General features: G+C 33.3%; 2 protein-coding genes across 2 annotated transcripts; one reads left to right on the top strand and one right to left on the bottom strand.

The window, feature by feature from the left end:
• Positions 1–1,910: 1,910 nt before the first annotated feature.
• LOC114169144 (calcium-dependent protein kinase 24) lies at positions 1,911–5,065 on the top strand. Its single transcript, XM_028054183.1, has 8 exons — positions 1,911–2,742; positions 2,929–3,052; positions 3,160–3,303; positions 3,423–3,575; positions 3,692–3,807; positions 3,905–4,072; positions 4,270–4,503; positions 4,587–5,065. Exons 1-8 carry the CDS (start codon positions 2,185–2,187, stop codon positions 4,725–4,727), a joined length of 1,638 nt encoding a protein of 545 aa, XP_027909984.1. The 5' UTR covers positions 1,911–2,184; the 3' UTR covers positions 4,728–5,065.
• Positions 5,066–6,527: 1,462 nt separating this feature from the next.
• On the bottom strand, positions 6,528–14,237 carry LOC114169349 (probable E3 ubiquitin-protein ligase ARI7). Its single transcript, XM_028054476.1, has 15 exons — positions 13,858–14,237; positions 13,072–13,196; positions 12,801–12,909; positions 11,935–12,025; positions 11,524–11,696; positions 10,784–10,891; positions 10,606–10,694; positions 9,502–9,609; positions 9,083–9,173; positions 8,869–8,958; positions 8,383–8,430; positions 7,998–8,069; positions 7,572–7,671; positions 7,362–7,488; positions 6,528–7,278 (listed from the first exon to the last, which is right to left on the bottom strand). Exons 1-15 carry the CDS (start codon positions 14,023–14,025, stop codon positions 7,008–7,010), a joined length of 1,770 nt encoding a protein of 589 aa, XP_027910277.1. The 5' UTR covers positions 14,026–14,237; the 3' UTR covers positions 6,528–7,007.
• Between the last annotated feature and the right edge of the window lie 4,499 nt (positions 14,238–18,736).

Raw genomic sequence — 18,736 nt, 5'->3', positions numbered from 1 at the left:
CAACTTCTAAACGATGTGAAATTATTGTGTGTCCCTTGATTAAAAAAGTATAAGAGGAAAACATTGTCTTCTACTTATACTGTGATGTTGGAAGTTCAACACCAACCAAAGCATTGGCCAAAAAAATTTGAGTTTCGCGCTTCACATGCTAGGGTATCACAAAATACAAATTACTAAGTTCCCTCATAGAATTGAAGGGTCTACACCAAATCCATTGGGATAACATTAACATTGCATCTGAGGTGTCTTGAAGGGTTGGAGGAAAAAGGAATATTTAAATTGTGTTCTTAATCTCGATTCTTAAGTGATGTGTGACTATTGGGTATACCGAAATAAATCCCTTAATCAAGACCTAAGTATAATAAAGATTCATCTTTGGAATCACTTTTCAATTCCTCTAGTTGAGGACTAAGAGAATGAACCTCAAACCCATTGAAATTGTTGAGAAAACATTGTTGGGGTCAATCAGTAGGAAACGAACCTCAAATTTGTTGAAATCATTGAGATACCATCTCTAAGGTCAATCAACACATTCAATGTAGGAAATTCAAGGTGAGTAAGAAGTCTCATATTAGGTAAAACTAATTAAAATAAACAATATAGAAGTAGAAAAACCCATCACCTCATTGTTTTAAGATTTTGAATTGAAAGTAGTGTCCTCATCTATTATATGGGCGTACTCATGACTTATTAGTATCAAATCTTCTTATGTCTTCCCTAGAAAAAAAAACTCCCAATGATATTATAGTCTGTAGTTAATCCTGATGATGGCTCGAGCAAGTGTGGTATAAAGTAGGTGAAAAATCCTAAAAGCTTAAAGGTTGATTAACACTAAATACTGGAAGGAAAGATTGTTAGGAATTGTAAGGTGAGTTAGAAGTCTCGTACTAATAAAAAAATGAGTAGTATATAAGTATTAGGACCTATATAAACCTATTTCTGTAAGATTAATTAGTTTGAAAGGGGCATGCTAGTTTCTTATATGGAATTGTTCACAACTCATTGATAGTGAATCTCCTTATGTCTGTCCTAAAAAAATGTCAGAGTAGTATCATAAACTAGTAATCCTAATGACAACTTGGATGAGAATGGTATAAAATAAGGAAAGAATCCTAAAAGTTTAAGGATTGGTTATCACTTAAATAGTTGCCTAAATATATGTATGCATGCATGTATATATATATATATATATATATATATATATATATATATATATATATATATATATATATATATATATATATATATGTGTGTGTGTGTGTGTGTGTATGTATATGTAGAAGAATTCAAATATAACGTAATTGTTTTAAGATTTTGAGTTGAAAATAATATTAATATTTTTTATATAAACTTGTTCACTGCTCATTGATGTCGAATTTCCTTGATATCTTTGATGTCGAATTTCCTTGATATCTTCTAAAAAAGTCTTTACATTTAAGATATTGCCTCCATCATAATCTAAAACTCTTTTATAGTTTTGTCTTTAAAAATTATTGCAGACATTTAAATGGAAAAAATTTATTTAAATTATCTTTAACATTTATTTTTAAATAACGTAAAATTATTAGATGTAGTAGAAAAATAGTCAATAAAAATTAATTCTCTAAGTCTAATTATTGAATCCATTTTCCATCTCATTAATAATAAAAAATTCTTCATTAGTTTCCCACATATCTTACTTATTTTTGGTAAACTAGTGATGAAAATGACGTGCATAGAACAACAACCTGGAAGAGAATATTCCGTTGTACGTAGTAATTTTGCATGCATTTCCTTCCTTGACCAAAAACGCGAAAAAGAAATAACAGCCCTAAGAAAATGGCGGGTCCAACTAAGTGTTCCCAAATTTCCAACTCATAAATCAACCCAAATCCAAATATAGCATTCCTTCTCATTCCTAATCTCCATTTCTCACCATTTGCAATTTACAATTCCCAATCTCCTACGTTCCTCTTGTCTTCCCATGGAGATTGGGTAACACAAAGTAACTCAAAATCATCAACAACCCCTTTGGATTATCATACATTATTACGTAAAACACATACCATATTGCTGTTTTTCTTTTCTATCATTCATTCCTATTGTATAATCCAAAACCGAACATTTTCCGCAACAACGTTTTTTTTTTCTTTGTTTTTCATTCTTTTAAAGCAACGTTGTTCGAGTTATTGAAACCTATCATCCATGGGAAGCTGCATTTCAACGCAAGGCGTGAGGACACGCAAGAGGGCCAAGCACCCGAGCAAGCCCACGTCGCCGCGAACGCACGGACACGGCCACGGGAACAACGGGACCGAACAGACCACGCGGAGGTCCAGCGTGGTGGCGCCTAGGTCCAGCGTGACGGCGCGTCCGCTGAATGTGGTGGCGAACCCGAGTCCGGGGAACATATTCGATAAATATCAGTTCGGGAAGGAGCTGGGTCGCGGCGAGTTCGGCGTGACTCACCGCGTGGTGGATTTAGTGAGTGGCGAAGCGTTTGCGTGCAAGAAGATAGCGAAGACGAAGCTGAGAACGGAGATTGACGTGGAAGATGTGAGAAGAGAGGTTCAGATCATGAGGCACTTGCCTCGGCACCCCAACATTGTGGCCTTCAAGGAGGCTTATGAGGACAGAGACGCCGTTTACCTCGTCATGGAACTCTGTGAAGGTGGCGAACTCTTTGATAGGATTGTTGCTAAGGGCCATTACACCGAGCGTGCTGCTGCTAATGTTGCCAAAACCATACTTGAAGTCTGCAAGGTTCGTTCTTTTCTATCTTGTCTTTTTTTTCTGAATCTGGGTTTTTTGCATTCCGATGGACATGGAAATGGAACTGTTTTTTTGTTTTTTCTTTCTTTCTTGGAGGCTATAACAAGAACTTGCGATCTTATTTCTTTTTCCCGTTTATCTTCATTAGTATAAACATTTTTTGGGTACATTTTGCAGGTGTGTCATGAGCACGGAGTAATACACAGGGACTTGAAACCTGAAAATTTCTTATTTGCAGATACAAACGAGGCTGCAGCATTGAAATCTATTGATTTTGGCCTTTCTACCTTCTATGTGCCAGGTGAAGTTTACTGAGTACTACTACTACTATATATCATTATTGCATGGCCCTTTTTCACTGTTAATATTAAACAAAATAAATAACCAAACTTTGCCATTTGGTGACAGGTGAACGATTCAGTGAAATTGTTGGAAGCCCTTATTACATGGCTCCAGAGGTTTTAAGACGAAACTATGGACAAGAAATTGATGTCTGGAGCACTGGTGTAATTCTTTATATTTTACTTTGTGGAGTTCCACCCTTTTGGGCAGGTAGGTCCCGTTTTGATTCATGCATGTGAACTAAGCAAGAAAATATAAAGTCAAAGTCCCCTTTCAGAAAGTTTAATTGTTTCATGGAGTTCCTTCTGATGATGGGATTATTATTGCAGAAACCGAGGAAGGGATTGCACAAGCTATCATTAAGGGTAAAGTAGATTTCACAAGAGATCCTTGGCCTAAAGTTTCCGATGAAGCAAAACATCTAGTTAAGCGCATGCTTGATCCAAGTCCATTCACACGGATAACAGTTCAAGAAGTTCTTGGTATGTGTTTCAGATTTCAAGCAAAAAATAATTCTGTTTTCAGTAAAATCAATGCATTGTGTTTGATTTGATCACATGGAAAAACTGTACTGATAGTTATGTTGTTCCTTGAAAAGATCATCCCTGGATACAAAACAGAGAGCATGGTCGAACTATTTCTCTTGGAGACCAAGTGAGAATGAGGATCAAGCAATTCTCCTTGATGAACAGATTCAAAAGAAAGGTTCTTAGAGTAAGTTTTAGAGTATACCTCTTTAAGTATAGGTCAGTAATATTTGCTACCTTAAATTTAAAGAAGCATTGCATACCTAAATGGGTGTTGTCCTCAGGTGGTAGCGGATAACTTGTCAGATGAACAAATTGAAGCGTTTAAGAAAATGTTTGATATGATGGATAAGGACAAAAATGGAAGCTTGTCATTTGAAGAACTCAAAGATGGCCTTTCAATGATTGGACACGCCATTCCTGATCCTGAAGTTCAAATGTTACTGGAAGCTGTAAGTGATATATCAGAACAGCATAAACACTTCTGTTATTTTCAATATCTAAATCAAAAGGCATGCATGCATGGAAATGTGTGGGAGAAGAACTCTGATCGTATACATAGATAAGAAAACACAATAACTCTTTGAAAGTTCATAATAACCTAAACAAAAAGTTCTCTTAACCTTTTCTATATTGCTCATGACAACAGGCGGATGCTGATGGAAACGGCACCCTTAACTATGAGGAGTTCATCACGATGAGTGTTCACCTCAAAAAGATCGAAGGTGATGAGCATCTCACTCAAGCATTCCGTTACTTTGACAAGAACCAGACCGGATATGTTGAGTTCGAGGAGTTGAAGGATGCCTTATCAGATGATGAGTCGGAAGTGATGAACGACCAAGTGATCAAAGACATTATAAATGATGTTGACTTGGATAAGGTAAGAACTGGTATGAAGTAAAACATTATAATACCTTCTTAAACCTTGGTTTTGCATCTAACTTTTTGCTTTGTTTGGTGAAGGATGGTAGAATCAGTTTTGCAGAGTTTAAGGCAATGATGAAGACAGGAGGAGATTGGAAAATGGCCTCTCGGCAGTATTCAAGAGCATTGCTGAATGCATTAAGCTTCAAGATGTTTAAAGACACACCTACCAAAGCGTAAAAAGCAGCTATATTTCATGAGGGGTAGGCCAAAGTTCTCAGTTAATGCCTCCTGAAACAGGCCTAAAACTCGGATCACATCAAATATTAAGCGACCTTCTGTGATATTTTGAGCTGTGAACAGTTGGGTTGCTCAATGGAAGCCGGCATGGAGAGAGAAATGAGCTCTTGTCATGTTGTAATCTCTGTTAACTTCATTTTTTTTTCATTGGTTAATTGTTGTGGAAATCAGAAAATCATCAACTGATATTGGAATTTGTCTTGGAAATGGGACATTATAAGAAATGAAATGCAGAAATAGTGACATTTTGGTTAGAGCTGGTGTTGAGTTTTTCCTCCATTTGTTAGATACATGAAGACTTTCCAATTGCGCGTAAAAACAATGAAAGTTTTAGATATGATATCAGAAGTACAGTAAATATTTGTGCATCAAATAGTTTATTGACCACGCCAACTATATGAGATGTATTTCACCACACCGAATTTGGCTTCCTTGTGATGAATTGATGTTTGTAATGCTTTGTGCCGAGTTGTAGAGAAGCCCGGTTCAGTGTGGTGAACTGCATGTTATGTAAGACAGTGTAGTTAATAGATTATTTTACTTTTCCAATATAGCTGGGAATCCAAACACATTATAGTGGCGTAGACAACTGACATTCGGAATCACCAAATGTAGTTTTAAACTTTCCAATACACACACCAAAGGAAGAACATGATTGGACTGAAAAAATGTGGATTAGATTCAATTGAATTGTTTCCTAAATAAACCTTTAGTTTTGTGTTTTCATCTTTGGTATGACAATAGTCTGAAAGAAGAGTCTACAGTAACTTCTCTTAAATTATGTATCTTTCACAAATAAGTTGCCACTTCAAAGTTTTCACCAAAATCAATTTTAAAATTCTTGATTTTTTAATTATGAACTAGCCTGTTGGAGATGGTTGCAATCATTTGAAAAAGTTTTCCATTCCACAGTCTTCTTAAAGTATCATTTTTTTTAGAGAAAACATGTATGAAAATAATTAATAGTTTAGGTGAATAGTGAATTTTGGTTCCACTGTGGGAAGCTAGCTTCAGCGGTGAACAATAATAATAATAATAATAATAATAATAATATAATTGATCATGTAATTTTAAGTACAGGAGAAAAATATACAAAAATGATAACAATTCCAGGAGATTTTGGCACCGGTGGTTGCGTTGGATATCTATAGATGTTTGGTTGAGTTATCAGTGGTCTCCGTATTAATTTCTGATACAGAAGGGTTCTTCCCCGTGCTCTGTCAGGAGGAGGTTTCACAAATCAAGACAAGGAATCAGCTCCTAGACAGATGGAATATTAGTCATAAAAATGCACGTTAAGAGTCCACGTCAAATTAGTGCTCTTCACGTTAGCCTTTGGCCCTGTCTTTTTGTTAGTTTTGCTGTTCACAATGGCCCCATTCCCCCAACAAATAGGAACCACTGTCCGAGGTGACCATCGGTTGGACCAGGATGCAAATAATTGCACTTCTATATGTAGGGTTTATTAGTGTAATTTTGTACAGGGTGGTTGATATGCATCTTTCTCAATGATATTGTTTAGCCCCGTTTTCAAGATGGTTGGTTTGATGTTTTTAACTGCACCTATTAGTTTTCTATGATGTTGTTTAACCCAATTTTTAATTGAAAGTAGATTAGAGAATGTCCACACATTTAACCGTTTAACTTGGAAGTAAAAAACCGATTCAGTTTTGATTAACCAATTTATACTCGTCCTACATAAAAGGGAATACAAGCAGCAGTAGTACCACATCGACATCATACATCAAACACGACGGCCACAAGAGTTGGCAAAGGTGGCATAAATTTAAAGTGATACTGTATAACATTTATTGTAGTCCCTGATCATTTCTTAGAATGTTATCAAACTCAGATTATTACACATGAGTAACCCTAGGTATCTTGGAAGCTGCCAAGAGACGACCTGAAAGGGTGGCCACAAACAAGCATATTTGTGTTGTTCATCTCCAGCATGTGTTATGATGTTCAGTTACAAATGGCTGTAGTAGAAAACCTCGTTAAGTAAATAAGATAGAACATTATTTACATCAAATTGGGGCTGTATTGAATAGGAGGGTAACTTTTCTTCTGCCTTACTCATTTCATCCTGTTCACATAGTTAAAGAGCCTCATAAAACGGAGACTGCATATGTCAAGACAAACTGAGGAATAACTCCATTAAAGCTTCTGGTGAAAAGGTATTGGGCAGGACACAAATGTTTGAAATGTTGAACGGAGTTTTCATCGACGCTGTTGATAGCACATCTGGCATGTGGTGGCAGATTTCACATTTGCATAGGTACAATGCTCGCAACACCAATGACTATCATCATTCATTCTGCTGGACATGCTGGTTCGAAAAGTTCCCTTTACTCTTCCAGATCTACTCTTACTGCTCCCAGCAGCATTTTTTGAGCTCGTTGCTCTGCTGAAGGAAGCTCCATTACTATCCACATCAGATAAACCATTCTCTAACGCCCTTACTAAATTCTCAAAGTAGTTTCTAGTTACACTGTCAAAACATATGTACCAGAATTATGAATAAATAAAAACCTGAATTCAAGGCAAATGCTTAACAAAACATGTAATATATACCTAGTCAATCCAGCTAGTTTAGTACGAAAGTCATTGAACTCTCTAGATGGCTCATCAGCACATAGGAATGGCTGAAGTTCCTTTTCTGCACATTGATGAAGTCTCTCCAGCCCAGATTCTGCTTCACCTGAAAATAAATTATAGTTGAGTATTTTTTACGGAGGAATCAGAACAAACATTTATAATTAAATTCAAGGTGAAAAATTATACCTTGTAAGTACTCAAAGAACTGTTTTTTCGCATGCTCATGCTCGGGTAAGTAGAACCCATATGCGTATGTCCACTTCAGTACTCTTCTACACTCGATTATCTGAAAACATGAAACAGTTACTAGGAAGGAAGCCATCTATTTCACCCCCAAAATGAATTTTATGAAATAATGGGGCAGCTGACAATGAATTTCCCTACAGTTCTAATAATAGCAAAGAAAAATGTAAAAAGATTACTAGCACTAAAAGTTCTCATAAAATCACCAGTTTCAGGAAATTGTTGAAATGTTCAATGACTAGCTAAAGCATTTGAAACTATCTGACACGGGCAGATGAACTGGTCTAATCTTACAATCTAAACCAAGTTAAAGCTTTAAATAATACTACAAATCAAACTGAACAAAACATTAAAAAGACAATAAATTACTTGTAGCCAGGCCTCAGTAATAAACTTAAGCTGTGACTCAGGCTGACACTGTATGTCACTAAGCTTCTCAATCTGCAAGCCAAAAATAGAGAGAAGACTAGTGAGCAAATATATAATCTTTTTGGCTTATGAACAAAAGATTTTGCAATAACAGAAAAATATTAGATAGATTTTGGCTTATGACATGGAAAAGTGAGCTGCTTACAGTACTGTGTTAGAAAGTGCATATTCATAAAAACATGTATATTAGAAGTGCAAACAATGTTTTTTCAGTTGCCAAAAATTACATTCTAACGTACCTAATGTGAAGTACCAAAAATTACATGCATTCTAAGAATTTTTTTACGAACAATATGCCAGAAGATGACAGATATATATAACTTACATGAACAGTTTGCATCTGCTGCAGATCCGCAAGAGCTTTTTGCCTTGACTGTACACAAGAAAAAGCATATTGCACTGTTATACTAATACTTGTAATCACGAAAGAAATATTCTGTGGTTTCAATGCGTATACCCAGATAAAGTAATAATACTACAGAATACAGCTTAAAGTAGATAATGGAGAACAAATCAATGTCCGTAGATATAAAGTATAAACCACTTAAATTTTCCAGCTAGCCTTCTTAAGTAATTAGGTAAATAACATCAATAGGTTTCTTTTGTAATCTAAATATCCACCAATCGAACATGGACATAATATAAAGATTATGACAAAGAAAGCATAACATACTGAAATAACATTGGACTAATAATTTAGCTCTCAAGATTGCAGAAATACAAGCAAAATATAAATTATGGAAGAATAAATTCAGAAATTGCTGAAGTCAAATCCCTAAAACGCAACTACTGAACAGTAAGTGGTGCATACAGATTGATTGCTGGCCCACCGCTCATAATAATGTGTGTATCTCTCCAATGAATTCTTTGCCATTTCCCTTCTTCTTTCAGTATCATCATACTACACACAACAAAATTTAACTCATAAGCAAATACCATCATCCCAATAGATGTGGAGGGAACAGTGAGCTAATTATAGGCTGAAACCTGAATTGGGAGAAGTAGAGTACTATTATGTTCCTTACCACTCCTTCTTGTTTAGCTGTTTCATAGCGATTGCAAGCATAGAAACCCCCAGTTCTTTCACCGTGGTCTGACCATACACCAAGGCACAGCCTGTGTACATAAAATATTTTAAATTCATATATGCTCAAACCATTTGAAAACAAGGTCCCCCTCACTATTTAAATTTATATCTCTTCCCCGGGAAGAAAATAAACGCCACCACTCTTTTCCTTATCTTACCTTCAACAAAAATGATCATAAAAAAAATGCTTTAAATTGGCAAGTGTCCTAAATTTATTCAATCAACTGAAAGCATAGGATCTCTCAAGTCCCAACTATCCAAAATACCCTCGTTTATTGTCGAATGCTAAGAAGGGGAAAAAGAATGAAGCATGTAATTTGCTAATTATAAAGGGGGGAAAGGGAAGAGAATGCATACCAGCAAAACTCATATTTACAGGGCGGTGTGCAAGTCATGTGCATGCACCCTTGATTTTTCTCAATTGGTCGCTTGCACTTGGGACATGGCTTTGAATTAGCAAGTATCCTGAAATTCATCATATCAACAGCAAGCTTAATCTATGAAGTCTCAAATACCCAAAAAAGCACCAGTTTATCCTTAACTAGTTAGATAAATATAGCACATAGAAGAAATTCAAGGATCATGAAGGAGATGAAAAAATATTCTCATCCCATTGGAAACTATCCACCTAGTGTCTACCCATACAGTTAACCACTTTAACCATTACACATTCCAATAACCTCATACACAACTAACCACTTGTGAAGAAGATTATTTAACCATTAGTATCACAAGTACATGTTTATAATCACATACAAACTCGTCTACTTTCAAGCACTTGTGAGGTAAAGTTAGGCATTTCAATAACCTCGACACATTATTAACTACATATGAGACATATTTAACCATTAGTGTCACAAGCACAAATTGAGAGCTGTATACAATAATATTCTTTACAACTTGTGAGGCAAAGTCAACAACCATTACACATTTCTAACCTCAAAAAACTACTATCCATTTGTGAAACATATTTAACCATTATTGTCACAACAAATTGGTAATTGAACACAATCATATCATCAACTATTGTGAGCCAGATATTCACAGTTACACGCACGGTTAACCATTAACCTCACGGAACAGGTGGATATTAGGAGAGTCTCTGCAGTTCGTTAGTCATTACCCATATATGATCCCGGTTAATCATTACCCATATATGATCCCAATTCCTAATAGTCAACACATTATGAATTGTTCTGGAGAATTTGCAAGGAAAACCCATATATATTAAGCAAAACACTATTTTGCATTTTATTTCTTTCTCTCCTTCAATTGAAGGAATCACACCCCTTAGCCATCATATAACCTGATTCAAGTATAAAATTTGCGACAATTTTCACCCCTCAAAATACTCTACATTAAAAGTGCCCATATTTTTTTAATTAGATATCTATAGTTCTAGAGAGCATCACATTATTTCAACTACTAAAATTTTTTAGCTAAACTCTCAGAAATCTCTACCAATTCATGTTTTCAGACTCTGCACTGTTCTTCAAAATCCACTTTGCCACAGTCCCACAGTCTACCGGACGATGAGCCTCCTCAGTGCACTGTAGATCCAATTACACGTCAGTTGGCTAAATGAAAAAAATATAAAATTAAAAACTATGAAAATCTGAAAAATCTATACACAACTTACATTCCAACAAAAACTATATGAACAGAGGCAAGAGACATCGTAATTCCCACCACTACCAGCATCAAAAGTGACAGCATATTCACAACCTGGAGCAGGACACCACTTGGACTGGACAGAACATAGAAAACCAATAAAATTATTACGACAGTCATACATTGGAAGATATATATTAATAATGATTAAGAAAAGTAGAGTTGAATATTATCACAGTAGATAAATAGTGGACCATTAATTAAATAATTTATACATTTAAAGTCCGCTTGTTAAGCCTTTGGGAAGTGCTTTCAGGAATATATAAAAAAGAGATTTTACAAAAAAACAGAAGTTTTCTTCTATTCCGTTACAACTAGAAAGCGTACTTTTCATGAACAGGCAGTTATAAACTTGAAACTACAGCATTTTTCAGAAGCAACACTAAACAGCTTCTCAAAACAAACAGAAATTTAAGTTTTCTTTCAGATTCTGCTTTTTTTTTTTTTTCTAAAAAGATTTAAACAAACAACCCAAAACTTCTGAACTGATTTTTCATAAAAAAATAAATGCTGAGATAATCAGGCTCTTGTGTTTAGCTAGAATAACATAAATACGTCAAACACTTTATTCAACATGGACACAATTGTGAACATGTTATGAAAATAAAACATGGAAAACATAGTTGAATGGAACGGTGGTACAAAAGAAAAAGCGAATATCCCCTTCACTATCACTATCAACTTCATAATTCCATATCTAGGACACACCTTCTTATTGTCTTCAATGTATGATCTAAGAAGATAACGTGCATATTTCTGCTTATCTTCATCAGATTTTAAAAGACTAATCATATCTTGACCAACAGCAGCACCACAAGTGGGATCAGGACATCTCAGCATCAAACATCCGGGACCATCACTAATGGATGTGCTGATATAGCCTAGCATTTCAAAAAGCACAGAAGATCGTGATATGATAGAAAAAGAAAAAAGGTAACAAAAGGACATTAAACAATATATACAGAAAATCTTCTAAGCTGCCTGCCACTACCCCCACCCATTCACACAAATAAAAAAAAAAAGGAAAATTGCAACCAAAGCCAAAATGCGTTTTGTCACTAGATGCTACATTATATCTGAGATCACAAAAAGGTCAGAGTAATATCACACAAGAAGCACCTTCCCAGCATGAGATACAGTAGGGATGACCACAGGAAGCCATTTCAATTCTAGCCCGAGGATAATTTTCAAAACAGATACCGCAAGTAAGCTGGCCACAGAAAAAATGAAGAAAAAGAATTAAATACAAATAGAACCGAAGAAAAAGGAGAAAATGAAATCAAATCCAACAATTAATTGACCAATTCTAAAACCTATAAGGCTCATAGCCTCAGACTCTGCCATGGCCACTAGACTCAACACAGACATCCCAACCCAACAGAACAAATTCCCAAAATATAAGACAAGGGCATCATACACACACATCATGAGAAGACAGAACAATACTCAAATGAAATGAAATATAACCAGGATGAACAAAAAAATGGTCTAAATTGATAAATAATATTTGTATATTCTTGTATAATTACCATTTTCCTATAACAACGGCCATCAAATAAAATATCAAGAGACATCATTTTACAATGTAAGCACTTGGTCTCTTTATAAAAATCCATAAACAATATGAAATCTCTTATAAAAGAGGTATACTTACTTTCTCAAACATCAACTAACTAAGTTTTACAATTTTATTAAATAATGAGCTTAACCCAAAATAAAAACTGAGAGACATTATTTTTTAATATTTTCTGTTGTATCTTAAGCTGACTTTTCTAAAAGTTAAAAAAATGTAACAATTTCTTAGTGAAATTAGTGACAAAGGTGTTCGCTTAGGTGCCTAAACAAAACAAAAGCTAACTGGCCACCTAATGAAAAGTGTCTTAAACATGTGGGCACTATTTGTGTTGCAAACATGTCTAACACTGAGACTTCAAAAAGGACCTATTTGTGCTTCATGGTTTAAAACTCATCCATCCATATCTCACCTCTTTAGTATTATTATCAAGCTGGACAATTGGCTTCTCCAACAAACCAACTGTTTTTCTGACTTGTTCTTCATCAGCAAACCATGCATCATGCACTCTACTGACACTCCTGCAACACCAACTCTTAAGTATATTAATATACAATACAGTGAAAATCTAACATATACAAACGCAGTGCAGAAATGAACGTTGCGAACAATCGAGGGTATGATCAGTTAATACAGAGAAAATAAGAAGGTACCCCAATGAGGACTAACACAAACTGAATTACCAATTGTAGTAACGAAGTAGTATGCTTGCAAAAATTCTTGATATGGAAAGAACAGTTGCTACTCTAGTGACATCTTCTTCCTGTCTTTGTTTGATGTCAGATTCCTTCAAAATGGTGAAATTTTGCTGAAATGAAAACCGAAATCTGAAAATTAGTGGGAAACTGATATATCATTGAAAAGAGAGAGAGAGAGAGGTAATAACACAGCTTTTTGAACTGGAGATTGTAGAACTCAGCCTCGATCCATGCCAAACCAAGAAAGGACAAACTTAAAAAAAATGCATTTTTTTTCATGAATATGACCGGAAATAACCTTAGAAATAACAAAATCATCTGACCATTGAAACCAACCTCCTCTTCTCTCAATATACAAGAAGAAAATCATCAGTGAAGAAGAGTTGGGCATACATTTCTGTCACGCCATTACGGAACACGTAATACACTGACCTAGCCCAAAAACTACAACTAGCACTCCCAATTTCCCTAATTAGTCATGAAACTAGGAAGAACATCGATCAATTTCTTCTCCAAAATCACAAAAATACTACATCAGCTCACAAAACACAAATCATTGAAAACCGACATTTCAATTTCCAAAATCACAAATTCAGAAACTTGACATTTTATAGTCCAAAACAATATTTATTGGCTAGTAATTTATCTACGTCCGTGTATTCCTCGCAACGAAAAACTATAACCATATAAAAAAACCAAAAAATGAAAGTGATCCAGATAGACAACATTCTGGCATTGAACAAAAACAGAAGAGATAGAAGAGGGAGGGACCTCAGGGCGACGAGACTCAATCCTGTCAGCGTCTTCGAAGTAATCATCGGCCTCATCGTCGTAATCGCTGTAGTAATCCAAGGGCGCATCCTCGGTTTCGCCGCTGTAGAAATCGTCGTCGAGGGAATCGATGTCGTTGGCGTCGTGCATGTCATCCTCCGACTCCATCGAGGAAACCTAAGGGAAAGGGGAATCGAGGAGGCAATAATCGGTATGCAGAGAAAAGGGGAAAAATCTAGGGCAAGAGAATTGGGAAGTGGAAGAAGGAAAGAGAAGAATGCGCGTGTTCCCCTTGCTTCGATATTTGTCTGGTTTTTTGGGGAAGCGAAAGGGAGAAAAGGAGAAAGGGAAAAAATATGGTTATAAATAGTGAGAGAGTAGAAAAGTAGGAAGAGGGAGAGATATAGAAGGGAAATTAATTATTAAGACCAAAAAAGAGGGGAAGAATAATGAAAAGAGACAGTTAAGTCACCCACAGAATAAAGACAGAGTAAACAACTATAGGGCTCAACCAACCTAAATGCAATTGCTAATAAGGTTATTATGCTAACTAACTCACTTACCTTGAAACATCTTCACTTAATTAATTAATCAAACAGAATAGAAAAATAATAGTTGTATAAATAAAACACGACTCATTCATAAGTTTCAAAATAAAATAAATAAAAAATTCAACCATTAATGTGATTTACATGGTTAATATAAAAAAATTAAAACTCCCGTTAATAAGTTTCAAAATAAAATATGGATGTAAATTAAAATTAGTGGTTAATGTTTTATAACATGTTAATATTTTTCTTACATTTTGAAAATGTATTCATCTTTGTCTTATTTATACTGGGTTAGTTTTAGTCTTGTCTGTGGGAAAAAAAGTTTTATTTTATATTATAAGAAAAATATCTTTTGTAATTTAAATTATAATATATAAGTACCTGCAACACCATGTGTCATTTTGTGAGCCTCTTGTTTGGTTGTATTGTTTTTTTTCTTTTTCTAGTTTTGTTTTTGTTATTATTAGTGTGTGTTTTTAGCTTCTTTTTTTTAATTAGTTGAAATAGAAATAAAAAAATGAAAATAAATATAAGAGAATATTTTTCAAAGAGGCGTTTTATGTTTCTTTTTATTCTTAAAATAGTCGAAGAAGATGAAAAGATAAACAGGTTAAGTGGTGAAGAATTGGAAAATTAGTTATAAATAGAAAGGTAAAATGATAGGAAAAAGTAGTTATTTATGGATGTAGTTAAAAGAATAAAATATAATATAAATATTGAAAATATTATTGCTACACGTATTATACATTTTTAATGAATTTTGTTATATTGTTATTGTTTAACTATTTGTCAAATTTTCTTTGTCAAACTATATTTTATTATAAGGTATATAACTTAGGTAAAATATTAATTAAATAGTTCGCTCAACTAATTGTAACCGACTTAGGTATTCAGTTAAACCAACTGCATATGTTCTTTACTGAAAATGGAAACGTTGTAGAAGCTTGAATAATTAATAATATTTTTTAAATTTGATCTGTATCGATTCAATAATCAATCATTATATATATATATATATATATATATATATATATATATATATATATATATATATATATATATATATATATATATATATATATATATTTCACTTTAACGTCCATATTTTATAATTTTAACTTACAGTATAATTATTTTTAAAATTTTCAAAAATAAATGATTATTTTTACATATTTTTCATAAAGTTATTGATTTCTTTTTATTTCTCTACATTAATTATTTTCTTATCTTTTTTATATTTTTTTCATTTTATTTTTAATAAATATAAATTTATTTTTTATATTAATTTAATAATATTATAATATTTCACTTTTATTAAATATAATATTATATATATTTAAAAAATCATAAACACGTTTATGCCAATGATAATAGGAGAAAAAGGAAGTTTAAGTATTTAATATAATTATTTTTGACTAACCTAAAAAATTATTATTTTGAGTGGTATATATATATATATATATATATATATATATATAAAGGTTAGTTTTTTTGACAAAGCCAACTTGGATACAATTATAGTAATTAAATATATTAGATTTGAATGGGAGTTTTTTAAAATGTTCTTTTTGAAAAGGTGGATATGAAAGAAGAGGGAAGTCACAATTTTTTCCTATTCTATATTTAATTTTTTATTTAGATTCACTTCAACATGTTTCTTAAAATACTTAATATTATCATTTTTGTGAAATTTCTATATTTACTCACATAATTTTTATATTTATGTCAAAATAAGAAATAATAGTATTATATTATATTTATTTATTAATTATAGTATAATTATACGTAAATGTGTCATTAATTAAATTTATTTTGGACATAGTCTTTCTTAGTTCTCAGTTACTTAATTAATCATAATATTTCACTAATATATTCATAATATTTTAATATCCCTTCAAGTTTTTAGCAGGAAGATCTTGAATGTCTAACTTATACAAAAGATATTCAAATTGTATTTTTCTAGTGCCTTTGTAAAAATGTCTCCTAGTTGTACCTTGGTAGAAACATATAAGAGACAAATGGTGTCATATGTTATTTCATTATGGACAAAATGATAATCAATTTCAATAAGTTTTGCCCTTTCATGAAAAAACTGGATTTTGAGCAATATGTAATGTTGATTGACTATCACAATACAATCACAAGTAACTATTTGAGCCATTTTAACTCATGTGTAATTGCCACCATAGAAACAGTTGATTGTTTCTTAGTTTTCCAAGCTACTGAAGAAGAACCAAGAAATACCACCCAACCAGTCAAAGAACATTTTTTAAGTGGAAAATCTACCCAATCAGAATCACACCATCCTTGTATTTATAGTTTACTGTCAAACCATAGTAAAATACATTGTCCTAGATATTTCTTCAAATATCTAATAACCCTTAAAGTTGCCTCTCAATACTCTTTACGAGATTTCGATAGAAATTGAGATAAAATGTGGACAACACGAGCAATATCATATATAATAACAAACAAATAGATTAATTGTCCAATCAATCTTCAATAGGGTTATAAATCTTCAAAAGTTGTACCAAAAGACAACGCTAGCTTATGGTGTTGTTCCGTTGGAAAAATCACATACTTGGCACATGCCTAACTTAAGCCTTTAATGATTTTCAATGCTCATTTTCTTTGACAAAGATAAAATCTCTTTGGGTTACGGGCTACCTCCGACCCCAAAAAATATTTTAAGACTCCCAAGTCCTTCATTTGAAAACATAAACATAAGTAAGCTTTAAAATTTGTCAAGGCTGGAATATTATTTCCTACAATAATTAAATAATCCACATAGGCTAGCACATCTAAATGTATATTTTCCCTCTGCAATATAAATAATGAGTAATCTAAATGAGATCGAGCAAAACCATTGTGCTTCAATGTCGTATCGAACTTAGCAAACAAACAATGATGAGCTTGTTTTAAGCCATATAATGACCTTTTCAACTTGAAAACCAAATTTGGTTCAATTTTTTAAAACCTGGAGAAACTTTCATGTACACCTTTTCGACCAAATCACCATGAAAAAACACGTTATGTCCATCCATTTGATGAACTTCCCACTTTTTAGTTGTTGTCATTACCAATAAGGTACATACAATTGTCATTTTTGCCACTAGGGCAAATATTTCATCATAGTTTATGTTGTCTCTCTAACGATGTCCAAATATGATAAGTATTGCTTTCAAACATTATATGTTGTCATATGAGTTATGTTTTATTTTGTATGCCCATTTACTTATGAGAGCTTTCTTTTCAGGTGACATTTTTTGCCAAACCTATGTCCCATTCTCTTCCAAGGTTCGTATCTCATCGGCCATTGTGGCATATCAACCATAATCCTTTACGACTTCCTTACAATTTGTAGGTTCTTTTCTTGCTCTCAGAGATGCAACAAAATTTTGATGTCTAGCAATAAATGGTTCATTATTTACAAAGTGAGTAATAGGTAAAGAGTACATAAGGCATGTTGTTAAACAAATGAGCTTTTTGAAGACTTTACTTCCCTAATAACATGAGTGACAACATCCTTATATTTTGTCCATAGAATTTTGTTTATCATCTCCCTTCCCATTTTTGTAGCGATACTTTCTTCTTGCACTATCATAACATCATCTCCATAAACTCCACGTGTATACATTACCTCACGATCCACACCATTTATATTTTCTCTCTTATTTTTATTACAATCTCTGCATAATCTCCCTTGAAGTTGTGATGACTCTTTTATATACAAGGCCATAAATGTACCCCCTTTATAAGTTATGCATCATAAGTCTCCCATCCAATACCATTGTCAACATATTCAATATCCAAATTAATGTAAGGAACATAAACAATATTGTCCGGTGACACAACAAAACGAACTTTTGTGTTTGTAAAATTTCACATATTTAGAGGCAAAGTATTCATGAGATTCCAAATCATATGCGGATAAAAAAATGAGATTCCAAATCACATAATTTTCATTCTCTTTGTCCACAGGGGTACCCCACAAAACTACACTTTCGACTTCTGTTGTGGAAATTTTATTTCCATCACCACGTTGATGATGTACATAACATAAACAACCAAAACTCCTTTCATGTTATCAAACTTAGGTGGTGCGATTAATTAAATGATATGTTGCTAACACACATTCACCCCAAAACTACATTAGTAATTTTACCTTTAAAACCACATTCATAACATGTTGATATTTTCTTTCTACTCTCCCATTTTGTTATGAAGTACTCACACAAAATATATCAAACAAAAATTTCATTATTAAATATAAAATCATGCAGAAAATTAATTTCATTTCACTTCAAACTTTCTTTACTTTCATATCA

Source organism: Vigna unguiculata, chromosome 11 (assembly GCF_004118075.2).
Source record: "Vigna unguiculata cultivar IT97K-499-35 chromosome 11, ASM411807v1, whole genome shotgun sequence".
NCBI classification, from domain to species: Eukaryota; Viridiplantae; Streptophyta; class Magnoliopsida; order Fabales; family Fabaceae; genus Vigna; species Vigna unguiculata.
The sequence above is the reverse complement of the archived record's forward strand: the minus strand, read 5'-3'. Positions and strand labels throughout refer to the sequence as shown.

Excerpts from the sequence above, each read along its gene's own strand:
- LOC114169144 (XM_028054183.1), top strand. The coding sequence starts at position 2,185 with ATGGGAAGCTGCATTTCAACGCAAGGCGTGAGGACACGCAAGAGGGCC. Across the intron at positions 3,053-3,159 it reads TTCTACCTTCTATGTGCCAG|GTGAACGATTCAGTGAAATT; the intron begins GTGAAGTTTACT and ends ATTTGGTGACAG. Across the intron at positions 4,504-4,586 it reads ATGATGTTGACTTGGATAAG|GATGGTAGAATCAGTTTTGC; the intron begins GTAAGAACTGGT and ends TGTTTGGTGAAG.
- LOC114169349 (XM_028054476.1), bottom strand. The coding sequence starts at position 14,025 with ATGGAGTCGGAGGATGACATGCACGACGCCAACGACATCGATTCCCTC. Across the intron at positions 12,910-13,071 it reads CTACTTCGTTACTACAATTG|GAGTGTCAGTAGAGTGCATG; the intron begins GTAATTCAGTTT and ends TTGGTGTTGCAG. Across the intron at positions 11,697-11,934 it reads CTGTATCTCATGCTGGGAAG|GCTATATCAGCACATCCATT; the intron begins GTGCTTCTTGTG and ends TTGAAATGCTAG.